Raw genomic sequence first — 14,553 nt, 5'->3', positions numbered from 1 at the left:
TCTTTTCTGGGATTTCAATCTGGTCTCCCTGACCTGAGCTCAGTGAGGCCTGGTGCTGTTGGATCCGTACAGGTGTGTTCACACGCATGTGTGTGTACATGCGTAGTACATCCTTGTATGTGTGTGTGCCCGCACATGTTTCATCCTCCTGTACAGCCCACACGCCGTCTAGCACGGGCCACATTTTGTTCAGGCTTGCCTGGTGTCTCGGATTCTTTTCCCAGTGGGAACTTCCCCTTCCTCATTTTCAGTCTCAGGGGTTTGGCGGGGCTGACCTCCCCCGCCCCCCACCCCGGCCCTCCAGGGCGGGGCTGCTACTGGGACTGTTGGGGAAGGCTTCCTTCTGCCGGGGGTGCCGACCCAGGAGATGGTAAGCCTGTGGCGCCTGAGCTTGGCCACGGCCAGGGAAGAATCTGCCCGAGAACGAGGTCTGCGCAGAAGGCCGAGCTGGACACACACCCAGCTTCCCTGGGGCTGCGGGCTCTGGGAGCTGTGAGATCTCTTTTTAGGCTAAGTCAGTGTGAGCCGGATTTATGCAACTCGCAAAGGAGTGAGACGACAGGCATCCACTTCTGGTCACAATATGTTTTTGAGTATGAAAGCAATGATTAGTAATACAGGGCAGCTGCTAAGTGCGGGTGGGGAGAAAAGCGGAGGAAAGGGGAACAAACTGACGTTCTGCTCTGGGAATGACGTTAATTCTTTCCCATGTACTGTCTCAGTAAGTTACAAGGACGGTCACCGATAACTCGTTTATTCAGCCACTCGGCAAATACGTACTCAGAGCGTTCTACGTGCCAGGCACTGTGCTGACAAAGCACTTCACTCCAAGACCTCATTCATCTCCTTGGAGGAGAGGTCACGGAGGCTGCTCGGGGTCACAGAGGTGGGATCTGAACTTACACCTGCAGGTTGCCAAAACCCATGCTCTGAATCCTTACGCAACGCTGTGACTCAAGCCCAGATCTGCCTGCTGCAAAGCCAGAGATCTTCTTACTTTATCGTGATCTTGCCCAACTGCTAAGGAACGGTCCAGGTGGAAGAGGCTACCGCAGGTCAGAGGGGTCAGGACGGTCAGACTGAGCAGGGCGCCAAGGGGAGGTGCGGGACTGGATCTCTTATGACCGTCAGGAAACACAAGGCCAACAGAAAAAAGAAGGAAGACACACGTCAACAGATATGAAGCAGACTTCTAGAGAGGATATTCCTAACTGTGAGAAAGAATGATAGCATCTGGATAAATTAATTCTGAATTACAATTTCGCAGACTTGCTGGTGTTATAGCATAAAACCTAGCCACTGTGGCCACAAGAGTAGAACAAACATAATAAAATTTGCTTACGATTTACATAACTTTTCAAAGAAAAGGTATTTGCACAAAGGGCGACTGGGGAAAGCGGACAGATTCCTGTATGCACGATCTCGTCACAAAGCCGAGAAACGAACACAACATGTCTGGGAAGAAGAACAGGAGCAAACACCACCGAGCCTCCATCACAAGGAAACCCAGGCCCGGCCAGCTGCAAATGTAATACTCACTACACCTTCAACCCTTTATTCTGTCTTATGGTTTTTATTATTTTCACATTATGTCACTACAACACAATTCAAATTATAAATGTAAAATGCCTTGGTGCCCACCTAATTTGAGAAAGAGGATGTTACCAGGTATAACAACACTTTCTGTCACAAGTAATGCACCCGTGAATCCTCAGGGTGGGCACGGCAAGCGAGGGTGTTAGGGAGGGCGACGCCCTGTGCCACCCACGCCGGGGCCAGCCTTGCGACCTCAGGCGGTCACCGTCTGCTCTGCTATACTCAAGGAGGCTAGCAAAAGACCCCTCTAGAAACTGAATGAATGAATCAATGAATGAAAAACAGATAAAAAAAAAAACCCCACCTTCCTAGTTTCTCTCAAGAAGTGTATTTTCAAGGGCGCCTGGCTGGCTCAGTCAGTAGGAGTATGAGACTCCGGGTCTCAGGGCGGTGTGTTCGAGCCCTACACTGGGTGTAGAGATTACTTAAAAATAAAATCTTTTTTTAAAAAAGATTTTATTTATTTATTTGACAGAGAGAGAGAGCAGCAGCAGAGGGAGAGGGAAAAGCAGGCTCCCCACTGAGCAAGGAGCCCAATGCAGGACTTGATCCCAGGACTCTGGGATCGTGACCCGAGCCGAAGGCAGATGCCTAAGCGACTGAGCCACCCAGGCATCCCATTAAAAATAAAATCTCCCTCAGGGCACCTAGATGGTGCAGTCGTTAAGCGTCTGCCTTCGGCTCAGGGCGTGATCCCAGGATCCTGGGATCGAGCCCCACATCAGGCTCCTCCGCTATGAGCCTGCTTCTTCCTCTCCCACTCCCCCTGCTTGTGTTCCCTCTCTCGCTGGCTGTCTCTATCTCTGTCAGATAAATAAATAAAATCTTTTGAAAATAAATAAATAAATAAATAAATAAATAAATAAATAAAATCTTTAAAAAAGAAGAAGTATGTTTTCTCAAAAGGAGCAATAACAAATTTGAATATGAGTTGGGAATGAGATGGTATTTGAGGATTTTTGTTAATTTTGATAGGTGTGAAAATGCCAGCTGTGATTATGTAGGAGAGCGTCCCTACTTTCTGGAGATGGGTACCGAAGCAGCTCAAGAAGTGTCATGAGTCTGTAACTAACTTTGAAATGACTCAGGAAAGATAAACACACATGAAACAAAAATGGCAAAATTCTAATAAATGTTGAATCTAGGTGATAAGCTCTTCTAAATCGGAGGTTAGGAAGAGAAGAAATCTCTTTATTTTTAGAAATCTGTGAGATATTTGGGGAGGTAGAGAATTCTAAGTCTGGCATTCTGAAGTTAACCCTCAAGGGGTGAAATCTGATGACCAAACTAAAGGCTGGGTCTGGGTGACCCTACACCATACTGAAGAATTCACCACAGGCTAACTCTCCAACTGCATTTTAAAGAGTTTCCAATTTCACACGGCCATGCAGGACACAAGCACACGGTTTTTTATGTACAGCTGACTCTTGAACAATGTGGGGTGAGGGGCACCGATCCCCACACAGTCAAAAATCCATGTATAACTTGTGACTTCCCAAAAAGAGAACTACCAAGAGCCGACTGTTGAGCAGAAGCCTGACCAGTAACATCAACAGTCGATTAACAGATATTTTATATGTTATATGTATCAAGTACTGTATTCTTCCCATGAAGTAAACTAGAGAAAAGAAAAACAGAGGGAAGAGAAAATACATTTGCACTCTAAAAGATCCACGTAAAGGGGACCCACACAGTTCAAACCCATGCTTTTCAAGGGTCAACTGTACATCTCCATGCCCTTCTTGGCAATATTTGGAAAAGGAACAGTTTCCAATTTGATTTTTTTTTTAAAGATTTTATTTATTTGACAGAGAGAGACAGCCAGTGAGAGAGGGAACACAGGCAGGGGGAGTGGGAGAGGAAGAAGCAGGCTCCCAGTGGAGGAGCCCGATGTAGGGCTCAATCCCAGGACTCGGGGATCATGCCCTGAGCTGAAGGCAGATGCTTAACGACTGAGCCAGCCAGGCGCCCCTCCAATTTGATTTTTTTTAAGAGTTTATTTTTTAAAGTCATCTCTATACCCACTGTGGGGCTTGAACCCACAACCCCGAGATCAAGAGTCACATGGTCCACCGACTGAGCCAGCCAGGCGCCCCTCCAATTTGATTTTGAACAACTTAATCTCTTAACAAGAACGATGAACATAGGACCAAGGCACAAGAAGTATGACCAGTGAAACCTGACCGTAATTCTCTTCAGTTTCTCATGAACAAACGCCTATGCTATTAAATAAACAGTATTAAAAAGTTACTGTGTTGGGAAAGCAAGGCGATGCTGATTCTGGAGAGAGAAGAAATATGATGTTCAAGTGAGACACGTGAGAATCTGTCAGTCTTTCTAAGACGGCACTTTGCTCGTACTGCCTTCTGTGGTGAAAGCACTCCCGACCCGGAAGCTGGTCATTCCGGTCACTTCGGGCAGGCTGTCCAAAGCCTTCTATGAACAGACCACCTGAAACAGGTGCACCCACAATGAAGGACGAGACGCGGTATTTCTTGACGGAAGACAGTGACTGCAGTGCAGGATGTCACGCGGCACATGCTTCGGCGCCCCCCACGTTTCCAGAACTCGCACGCAGACAAACCTGGAGTAGACACTCTCACAAGGGTTTTGAGGATCGGTATTTTTAAAGGGGTATGTTCTAGGCAGGGGAATGGTCTCTTACTAAGACCAAATTATCAGCTACAACTTAATAAATCCAGAAACTTCCTAACTTTCCACCCTGTTGCACGTACGCAAGACAAAATGGTTTTGTCTCATGCGGCAAGGGGAGCCCGGCAAAGCTGATCTATCACAAAAGTACCTTTCTTTCCACTGAATAAAGGAAAGGCTCTCTCTCGCCCGCTCGCTCTGAGTCATGACGCCGAACAGTGCCGGAGACAATAGCGGCTGTGAAAGGCGTCCTGAGCCGGCGGAGGTAGACAGGAAGTCATAAATTCCCTTCCCCTCATTTACAAGGTTTGTTCAATAAAGAATACAAGCCTATGTTAGAGTGCTAGCCTTTGGATACCTAACAAAGAGATATTTATACGTATAAAACAGAAAATTAGTGCGGGTGTCAGAGAGAAGCGAGGGCATAGCTGTCACCAAACACTAACAGCACCCCTCACGGTGTCAGCGTGGCCGAACAGGGCCCAAAAGAAACAACGGAATTTTTTAAAAGAAGCTATAGCCGGGGTCCTCCGGGGTTCCTATCAAAAATAATGGCCACACAGAAAATATGTTCTGCAAAGCAAAATGAGAAATGGAAACAGAAGATACACGCGGTCTCAGCATAATTACAGTATTAAATTCTTGGGTCCATCTATTCACTTTTCAGTGAAAGAAAGAGCCATTCTGCAGAAGAAAAGCCAGGGAATCAACTGCACGGGATTAGGAAACTCTCACCTGAATGTTGACAAACACGCCGTGGTAAGTCTCGTACAGAACTTTGTTGCCCTTCACGTGCAGAGGAAATTCAAAGGGAATTTCGGTTTTGCCGCTGGGAAACTTCCCTGGCTTCACCATTTCAATGGTGCTGCTGATAATCTGGATGGGCTGGAAAGAGAAAGCATCTCCATCTATCAACACGCACTTCTAGATGCATTTCCCAATTACCGTGCCTATTAACGATCTCCTGAAAGACAAGAGCCCGGGGCCCTCGGAGGCTACGCTCCCCGTGTCTTGGCCAGCACAGGGCTGTGTCTGCAAATGAGCAGCCAGCTGGCTCGAGTCTCTGGCACAAATACGGTTCGTTCACAGGACCGGATGCTTAGACGTTTGGTGCACATCTGAACCCGTATTTCCTTTGCTTTCCCCAAAAAGCTCAGTTCACCACCCTAACAACCCTCTCGACAGGCACTCCTACCTTCAGAATGAAAGTCAAGGTGCTGGGCCAGGAGGGCGCCCGCCGTGGACCCCGGCCTCCTGGGAGCCTTCCCACAGCCCACTGCGTGGGGAAGAGCAGCCCTGTCCCCAGCCCTGTGCGCCTCCGTGTTACACAGGGACCCGGCTCAAAGTCAGCTATCACCCCTTAACTAACTAGTTCATGTTCGAAGCCTTGGTTTTGCATCACTCGGAACATCTACCACTTCTGAAGTGAGTCTCTGCGTGCTTCTGGAGGAAAACAGGGAGATTGTGGAAGAGCACAGGGAGGCCCTGAATCTGAATGCGGTTAATTGAGAACCTTTCTTTCCTCTGACCTCCTTCGCCCTCAACACTCACAGTTAATGTGTCCCTCCGGAAAAGGAAACTCTAAGTATAGAACAAGAGTGTATATTCTGGAACACACACCTGTACCCAAAAAGACAAAAAGAGAAGAATGGCCACTGCTCTCTCTGCGTCTAGCCTGAGTGTCAACTCCAGGAGCTGCCGCGTACACGGTCCAAATAACAGTTTTGTTCTAGGAAGGTCAGTGCCAGAAGCCACAGGCACTTCTCAGAAGAACTCTGGTCTCTTTAAAGGCTGAATTTAGTCTACTTACAGTTCTCCTATCCTATCTTATAGGAATTAAAACAGGCAGACTTGCAATAGGATATATTCAGAGTCAAAACAATCTGAATATTTTTTTTAGTCTGATTAGCAACTGTTAAAAGTAGGACCACCGCTTATGCCTTGCAAAACATCGACAGGTAACAACAATAAAGCCAAAAAACAAGTAAAAACTACCACACACATCGGGATAATGAACTAAAAATGTGCAACCTCAGCGTTCTTACCTTAACGGAATTATAGAAAGCCTCGAACACACCCACGCTCTTGGCACTGAGCTGGAGGTTCACGCTTCCTTCCACTGTCAGAGACACTCCCTGGTGCTGGATTGAGTCCTTCCCAGATATGACCACCACACCTGAGAGCACTTCCTAGGAGAGCAGAGACAGCCACCAGTCAAATTAACACGTCTTTGCATTCACCTTGTGTATTGCCAAAAGCAGGTCTCCTTAACAAGCAATTTGTTCAAAGATGCAGATATTCTTAGCACTTAGTACAGACCAGAGACCTGGATGCTGGGATGGTGCGGGCACAGCCTCTGGTAGGGACGGATGATGAGGGGCGGGCGCATGGCTGGGGAGCACCAGGGGGAGTGGGCGGCGGGTCTCAGGCCATCTCGGCCTTCCAGACACATCCCCACTCCCGGCTGGGAGAATCCCCACAAATGTCAGATTCCAAAAAGGGCAAAGAGCAGGGCCAGAGGCAAATGGCAGACTCATAGCCACATTATTCACAAGCATGTGTAATGACCTCTTCGGAAAGAATACAATAAAATAAAACCCTTTTCTTTGGGTTCTTTCTCAATTATGCTAAAACGACTACACATTTTCAAATGCATAGTATAACGTAAGTACTGGCCCGATGCTCTCGGCCCAGGAAGCCTCAGTGAGGAGGGGTCTAGAGTTTGTCCACAGAACATGTGAGGGCACCCCGCCACTTTCGCTAAGTCTTCCCCAGTCTCTTCACGGCCCGGGTCACCCTGTAGACATTCGAGCCTAAATTTCCCTGGACCATAAATCATTTAGGAAAGACTTCACAACAGATCATCTATTCATCTATCTGAAGATAATTACAGAGTAACAGAATATGGACATTATCCTCTCTCCTGGATGGCAGTTTCTTCCTGTCACCATAGAGTTTGATGGTCTCAATTTGCTACGGGGGTTTTGGGTGGAAAAGGAAGTTCAGGAGACGACACAGCGTCCACCGGAGCGGAAGCGAATCCACAATAAATTCAAACAACATGTTTGTGAAATGACCTTCAGAAACGTAGCACGACTGCTGTCAAATGGTAATATGATGGCAGAAAATTACTGACAGCCAAACCAAAAAACGAAAAACAGCAAAATTAAAAGGGGCCTGCAGATCAAAGCATTAAAAACCATCTGTCCTATTGGTGTTTAAATCTTCTTATTTCCTCTAGTCATCCAGTGAAAAAACTTTTACCAAGTTCTCACAGTATGAGGAATTGAGGGAAGCAGGGAATAGTTTATGTCCCTTAAATGCGCTAAGTATTTTGTTTTTGTTTCCTACCCCCCCATAAAAAGTACATAAGCAAATTTAAACGAAAATTCCTCTGAAATAATTTCACTTTTAAATTTAATTAAAATTTATTCTATTATTTCTTGTACAACCCAAATTAAATAGAAGTCTAATTTTTAAAAATTTAAATTCACTAGTATATATATATTTTTAAAGATTTTATTTTATTTTATTTGACAGAGATAGAGAGGGAACACAAGCAGGGGGAGTGGGAGAGGAAGAAGCAGGGTCCCAGCGGAGGAGCCTGATGTGGGGCTCGATCCCATAACGCTGGGATCACGCCCTGAGCTGAAGGCAGACGCTTAACTGCTGTGCCACCCAGGCGCCCCTCACTAGTATATTTTTAAAAATTTACTTGACTCGTGTGTCCCAGAAATAAAATAAGCCAAAACAATTGCATGAACTTTATCGCTTACACAACACAGTAGCACTTGGGACACTGCTCCCATCTAATCACATTTTCAGTTATTCTCACAGGAACAGGATCTGGGCTGACCACTGATTGCCATATTATAGTCATGACATCAATACCACCTTTCCTTCCCTGATCCCTATGGCATAAGAAGGAAAAGGAAGTAAAGTACCTTGGAAGGAAGCAGAGTAAATATTTTATGACCCAAGGGATTCCTTTGTCATTCTTTCATTTAATTAAGAAAGAATAAATAGAGGGGCGCCTGGGTGACACGTCTGCCTTCGGCTCAGGTCAGGATCCCAGGGTCCTGAGATCGGCTCCCCGCATCGGGCTCCCTGCTTAACAGGGAACCTGTTTCTCCCTCTCCCTGCCGCTCACCCTGCTTGTGCTCTCCCCTTCTCTCTCTCACTGTCAAATAAATACAATCTTAGAAAGAAAGAAAGAAAAAGAAAGAAAGAAAGAAAGAAAGAAAGAAAGAAAGAAAGAAAGAAAGATAGTAGAAATACAAAATTAATAAAATATTTGTAGGTAAGTTTGGCAGGTCTGTTCAAACCCCACCAATAAAAGAGGGATATAGAATTTGTCCAAGTGTAGCCCAAGGAGCCAAGATACAGAATTTTTAAAAATTATTATTTATTTATTTTTAAGAAACAGAATTTTAGAAACAGAAAATGGTTCAACAAAGAGGTAAGACCCACAGTAATAGGAACCAATTCTTTTGTTTGTTTTTCATAGAAAGATAATTGACATATATCACCTTATTGGTTGTAGGCACCTGGACAATGCTTGATTAATTCTGGCAAAGGAGCACAGAATGAGCTGGAATAACTAAACTAAGGGAAAACTCATGACCTCCCCAAGAACGTGCCCCCCGCCCCGACTTTCGTCTAGAACTCTCAACAGGGAGAAGGTAAGACCACGGCTCTGGATGGTGCCGATACGTCACCCAACATCATTAGCAGGGGTCACTCCTGGACTCAAGCATGGGGGCAAACCCCAGAAACAACACACAGAAGCCATGTGCACAGGTGCTAATTTTTAGAAGAGGCATGGCTGTCGTCACAGCACCAAGGGGGCCCCAGGCCTGAGAAAGACCAAGAAATGCAGACGTGAGTGACGCAGACCCCACACTTGCACGCGTGGAGGACTCGAGGTGACAGACCCTGCTTCAGCCGCACAGCTCCGCTGACAGGGACTCACGGCCAAGCCATCTGTCACAGCGGGCCAGCACAGATGCCCAAGGCCACCGCGGGCCCGACACCTGCCCCTCTGTGAGGCGTTGTGCTGGAGGGCACCTGGCACAGAAGGCCAGCTCGAGTCTCTGGCCCGGAGGAGCCAGGTCTGGAGAAAGGCCTAGAACAGCTGTCTTGAGCCGCAAACCAAAGCTGAGGCTGGAACAAGCACTGAGAAGGTACTGGTCGCACCCCGAATTTCAGCCTTGCTGGCATTCTGGGAAGAAACCACACCCAAGTCCGTTCAGACACCTCGTTCTTCTCTAAGTGGGAAAGGCCACTACCAAACAACACACACTTTTTCTTTTGTGTGCCCCAGAATTAAACACCAAACCCGTAACTTGGACTCCGGTTTGAAGATGTTGGTGTCCAGTCTGCATCCCCGTTCCAGCTTCCTGGAAGTCACCAAAAAGAACAAGAATGAAAACCACAGACTGTATTTTTGGTGAAGCAAGGAGACAGGTGAGGCCCAGAACAAGGTGGAAGGGCTGCTGCACGGGGCACAGACCCTGCAGGGGTGCGAGGTAGAGAGCCCGAACAAGGCCCCGCCATGTGGAACTCTGCTCCCGGCGGGAGAGGGCACACCTGCGAGCAGCGGCACTGGCTGCAGGCTGGGCCGGAGCTGGAAGGGACGGAGGTCGTGCAGGAGGCGGGAAGCAGGAGCCTCGGCAGCAGCGGGAGGCAGGCCGGCCCTCGGCATTGCGCAAGCCTCCCCCCGTGCTGAGCCCACAGCGGAAGCACAGTAAAGCATGAAGAAACTCACACATCAAACCTCAGCCAACCTGGTCAGGGGGTAAGTTCAAGTCCTACAAGAAGGAGACATAACGGATGTAAACATGAGCGAGGGAGGGATGGCAGAGAAATCCGAGCAGCAGATGATGAATCCACACAAGACAGAGCATGTCACTCTTCTATTTCAAGGGACTTTACAGCAGTTCCCATCTCATTCAGGGTAAAGGCCAAAGTCATTTCAATGGCCTATAAAGGCGGGTCTGCCCCTACCTTGATTGGCCTGGCCTCATTCCTTAACCCTCCCGTTCAGTCACTTCATTTCACTCCTCCCTTCCTGGCCCCCTTGCTAGTCCTTTAGGTGCCTGCAAATCCCAGCCTCAGGGCATTTGCACGTGTTCCTCCCTCCACCTGGACATCCTCCTGCAGGTACCCACATGGCTTGTGACAAAAATTCTCTCCTTGACCAAACGCTACTCAGCCTTCCCAGAGCTCTTATTCAACCAGGCCTTGACATCTGGACTTCCACGTTCATCTCTGCATGGTCCAACTGTAGCAAGAATTCTGCTAATCGCTTTAGCCAGCCCCCAGATCTGATCACCCCTGCTCGGGTTTCTCACCCTTTCCCAGTGCCCCATATGAGGCTGGTCACCCTGGCCTGCCTTCAGCAAGAATCCTATTAGGTTGGTTTAGCCAGAATCCGCTCTTAGACTTTGTCCCCGATGTCTCCTCTCTGTAATTTTCCACCCACTGACGCCCCCTGGTCCCCCAGCTCCTTGCCCGCACTGTACTTGGAGTTGAGTCTGTTCTCTCTCCTACTGCAAGGCCCCACTGCAGAGGTCTCCACATCCACCACAACAGTTCCCCTGACGTCTTTAACAAGTGTCATAGATCATTTTTTCTTTACCATTCACTCCCTCATCTCCATCAAGTCATTGTACAAACAACACCGTTTTAGTGAGGGCTTCCCTGACCATCCTATTTAAAACTGCCCCCTTCCCAACGCTCACTTATCCCCCTCCTCAACTCTGCTCTGGAGCACTTGTCACCTTCTAGAATATACATAAGTAACGATCTCTTATTTATTATCTGCACTCCTGGAAGGTATACTCCACAGGGTTGAGTGACTGTGAGAACAGGCCCTTGATGAATGCTTCCTGAATATTCATTACTCAACATCAATATTCATAAATGACCATTCACCAGAAAAAAACAGTACCATCAAACAGATAAAAACTATGAACATGCATTTCACCATGAATTTTTTAAATTGCTTCTATAAAAGATGGACAGAGCTGTAATTGCTCAGGGATGATGAAATGATGAGGTCACAGAAAGAGATAAAAATAGAAGAAAATCTCAGAAGAGAAGTGGAAGGAAAAAATAAAAACATCACAGAAAAGGAGGTGAAACTGAAAGAAGCAAAAAGTACACACAGGCAGAAGCGAGAAAATGCAAACAAATTAAAGAAAAATTTAATAAAGTATTAAAAAGAATCACCCAAAAAAGTGACAAATAAGAGGGACAGTGAGGAACAACCAATGCACGCATCATGAAGCTCCCCAATGAGAAAACTGAAAGAATGGAACAGAACACACATTCACCGACATAATTTTAAAATACTGAAAGAGTGGGGCGCCTGGGTGCTCAGGTGGTTAAGCATCTGCCTTCACCTCAGGTCAGGATCTCCAGTCCTGGGACTGAGCCCTTCGTCAGGCTCCCTGCTCAGCCAGGAGTCTGTTCCTCCCTCTCCCTTTGCCCCACCCTCCCAACTCATGCTCCCTCTCTCTCTCTCTCTCAAATAAATAAAATCTTAAAAAAAATACTGAAAGGGCAAATGGATCAGGAATGGTCAAGAAAAGGACAGATTTTAGTAAAATTATTCTACCTCAAAAAGAAAGAATCCTTTAGGAATCAGGCAAAAAGATCAAGTCACTCATAAAAGGGGAGAAAACCCTGACTTCTCCATAGCAAGACGCAATTCAAAATGAAGGTACAGCCATGCCCATTACAATGATCAATGAACAAAGCGTGACCATAGAATTTTATACCCATCTAAACAGTCACTCCACTATAAAGGAGTTTTAGATGTGCAGAAACAAACCCCAAGGAGTGCTGCGTGAAAATCCTCCTTGAGGTATTTACTACATAGTGAACTATAAGCATCCGTGGGATGGCTAGAAAACTGTCAAAAAAAACCCACGTGTGAAGACTGAATCCATTTAACTCTAATAATAAGACAAGGAGATCCGTGATGATGATGGTAGGAGAAAAGAATGTGAAATGCAAGGCCCGACAGTGTAGAGGTGACTTAAGTAACACTAGCTGGGAGAGGATGGGAGCAAGAATGTGGGAGGTAGCATAATGTCTGTGCCTTCTCTGACTCTCACAGCTGGGGCTCACAAATACTCCATGAAAACCCTGCTCTCCAGGGCGCCTGGCGGGCTCAGTAGGAGGAGCGTGTAATTCTTTGATTTTGGGGTCATGAGTTTGAGCCTCATGCTGGATGTAGAGATCACGTAAATAAATAAATAAACTTAAAAAAAAACCCAACCATGCTCCCCAATGCAGCAGCCACTAGCCATATGTGGCTATTTAAACTCAAATTTATATTGATTAATATTAAATAAAATTTAAGATCAGCCCCTCAGTCATACTAGCCACATATTCAAGTGCTTAAAAGCCACTTTATGGCCAGTGGCTGTCACAACGGACAGAGCAGATAAACAGGACACACACATCACCACAGAGAGTTCTACTGGACAGTGCTGATCTGAAGTTAACAAATCGAATCACAGAGTATGAATAAACTTCACAAAGGTAAATACCAGTACAGGTGATATTTGCAAATAACTAAGACCAGCTGGTAGAAGAGAAGAGAGGAGGAAAGAAAGAAGAGGAAATACAGTAATTTCATCATTGCTCACAAGAGGGGATTAATAAATAACGTCTAAAACATAGCAGATGTAGGGCATAATAAAAACTTGTAAGGGTAACAATTGTAACAAATAAAACTCCAAAGTATTAGAAAATCATATAAACAACATAAAGCAAAGAAAAAAAGGCTGGAGAGAGGAAGAAGTTTTAAAAGCTACTTAAAAAACCATCCCCTCAAGTGACACCAAAGCAGCAGCGACAGAACTAATGCCAAACACATGTCAGATTAATAAATGGCCTAAATTAACGTCTATTAAAAACAGACATTCAGATTCTATCTCAAAGCAAAACCCAATTTTCTGTTGTATGACAGAGAAGCACCTACACGAAGAAGAAAGGCTAAGGGAAGGACTGTGATGCAAGAGCGAAGAAATCAATCACAGGCTGTAATCTTCACATCAGACAAGGCTGAGCTCAGAGCGACCAAAGGAGACAAAGAAGGGCACTGTGCAACTCCCAGCAGCAGGGCTCGCGCTGAGGACCTGCCGCACGACTCCCTGCGATCAAATAACGTGCCACTGACAACGCAGAAATGACAGGGGACACAAGCAGAGATTGAGGAAAACACACCCGGTGCGGGAGATGTTAATTTACCCCCTTAGCCCATGACAGAGAAAACGACAAGAAGAAGAAAAGGTATAACGGACCCACGTGAAGCGTCAATAAGGTATGACTAATGGGCACACGTGGAACCCCACACTCCAGGGGAGATACGCTCTTTTTCGTGTCCATGGTTCATGCACAAAAATTGACCAAATTGGCCCGTAAATAAGTTCAACAGTTTTTTTTTTTAGAAAAAAAAATAGCAGAGCAAATTATTTAACTAATCAAGAAAAAAAAAGAGGAAAGCAAACACAAATTTCCAAAATAAGAAATAAGAGGGAAACATCAGAGATACAGAGGTAATTAAAAGAATAATAAGAGAATGCACTGTTCCATTGCATGTGAGTCAATCTGAAAAGTTGATAAAGTGAGTTATTCTTCTAAGAAAATACAATTAACCTAAACTAACTATAAAGGAGACATGAGACCTAAGCAAATCGGTCACCACAGAAAAAGTAGAGAAAGTTATAAATAAGCCCCCACTCAAAGCACCAGGCCCAGAGAGTTTTGGAATCATCCCCAAATGTATAAAGAACAGAAAATTCCAATATTAAGCTACTCCAAAACATAGAAAAGGACGGAACCAGGAACAACTTAAAGGAATAGCACACCATAATCCCTGGGGATTCAGTCCAGGAATGAATGGATAGCTCAATTATTAAGAAAAACTATTAGTACAACTCACTATATTAATAGCTCTCCAGAGAAAAATCATACCCGTCTCTAGAGATGCTGAAAAGTCAGTTGCTAAAATGTCATATCCATTCTTGCTAAAATTCTTAGTAACATAAGAAGGATACTTCCTTGGGGCGCCTGGGTGGCACAGCGGTTAAGCGTCTGCCTTTGGCTCAGGGCGTGATCCCGGCGTTATGGGATTGAGCCCCACATCAGGCTCCTCTGCTATGAGCCTGCTTCTTCCTCTCCCACTCCCTCTGCTTGTGTTCCCTCTCTCGCTGGCTGTCTCTATCTCTATCGAATAAAGAAATAAAATCTTTTAAAAAAAAAAAAAAAAAAGAAGGATACTTCCTCAAC

General features: G+C 45.8%; 1 protein-coding gene across 14 annotated transcripts in view; it reads right to left on the bottom strand.

The window, feature by feature from the left end:
• VPS26C (VPS26 endosomal protein sorting factor C) overlaps positions 1-14,553 on the bottom strand; it is a 42,420-nt gene that overhangs the window by 11,761 nt on the left and 16,106 nt on the right. For 8 of the 14 annotated variants that reach the window (XM_034655648.1, XM_034655660.1, XM_034655626.1 and 5 more), the window contains 5 exons: positions 10,035-10,058; positions 9,594-9,647; positions 6,294-6,437; positions 4,984-5,133; positions 998-1,117 (listed from right to left, as the gene is read on the bottom strand). In XM_034655648.1, coding sequence (XP_034511539.1) covers positions 998-1,117; positions 4,984-5,133; positions 6,294-6,437; positions 9,594-9,647; positions 10,035-10,058 — 492 coding nt within the window. Of the gene's footprint in view, positions 1-997; positions 1,118-4,983; positions 5,134-6,293; positions 6,438-9,593; positions 9,648-10,015; positions 10,059-14,553 lie in introns of all 14 variants that reach the window. The other 6 variants (XM_034655642.1, XM_034655656.1, XM_034655664.1 and 3 more) reach the window with 3 other exon arrangements.

Source organism: Ailuropoda melanoleuca, chromosome 1, assembly GCF_002007445.2.
Source record: "Ailuropoda melanoleuca isolate Jingjing chromosome 1, ASM200744v2, whole genome shotgun sequence".
In the NCBI taxonomy this organism is placed as follows: domain Eukaryota; kingdom Metazoa; phylum Chordata; class Mammalia; order Carnivora; family Ursidae; genus Ailuropoda; species Ailuropoda melanoleuca.
The sequence above is the reverse complement of the archived record's forward strand: the minus strand, read 5'-3'. Positions and strand labels throughout refer to the sequence as shown.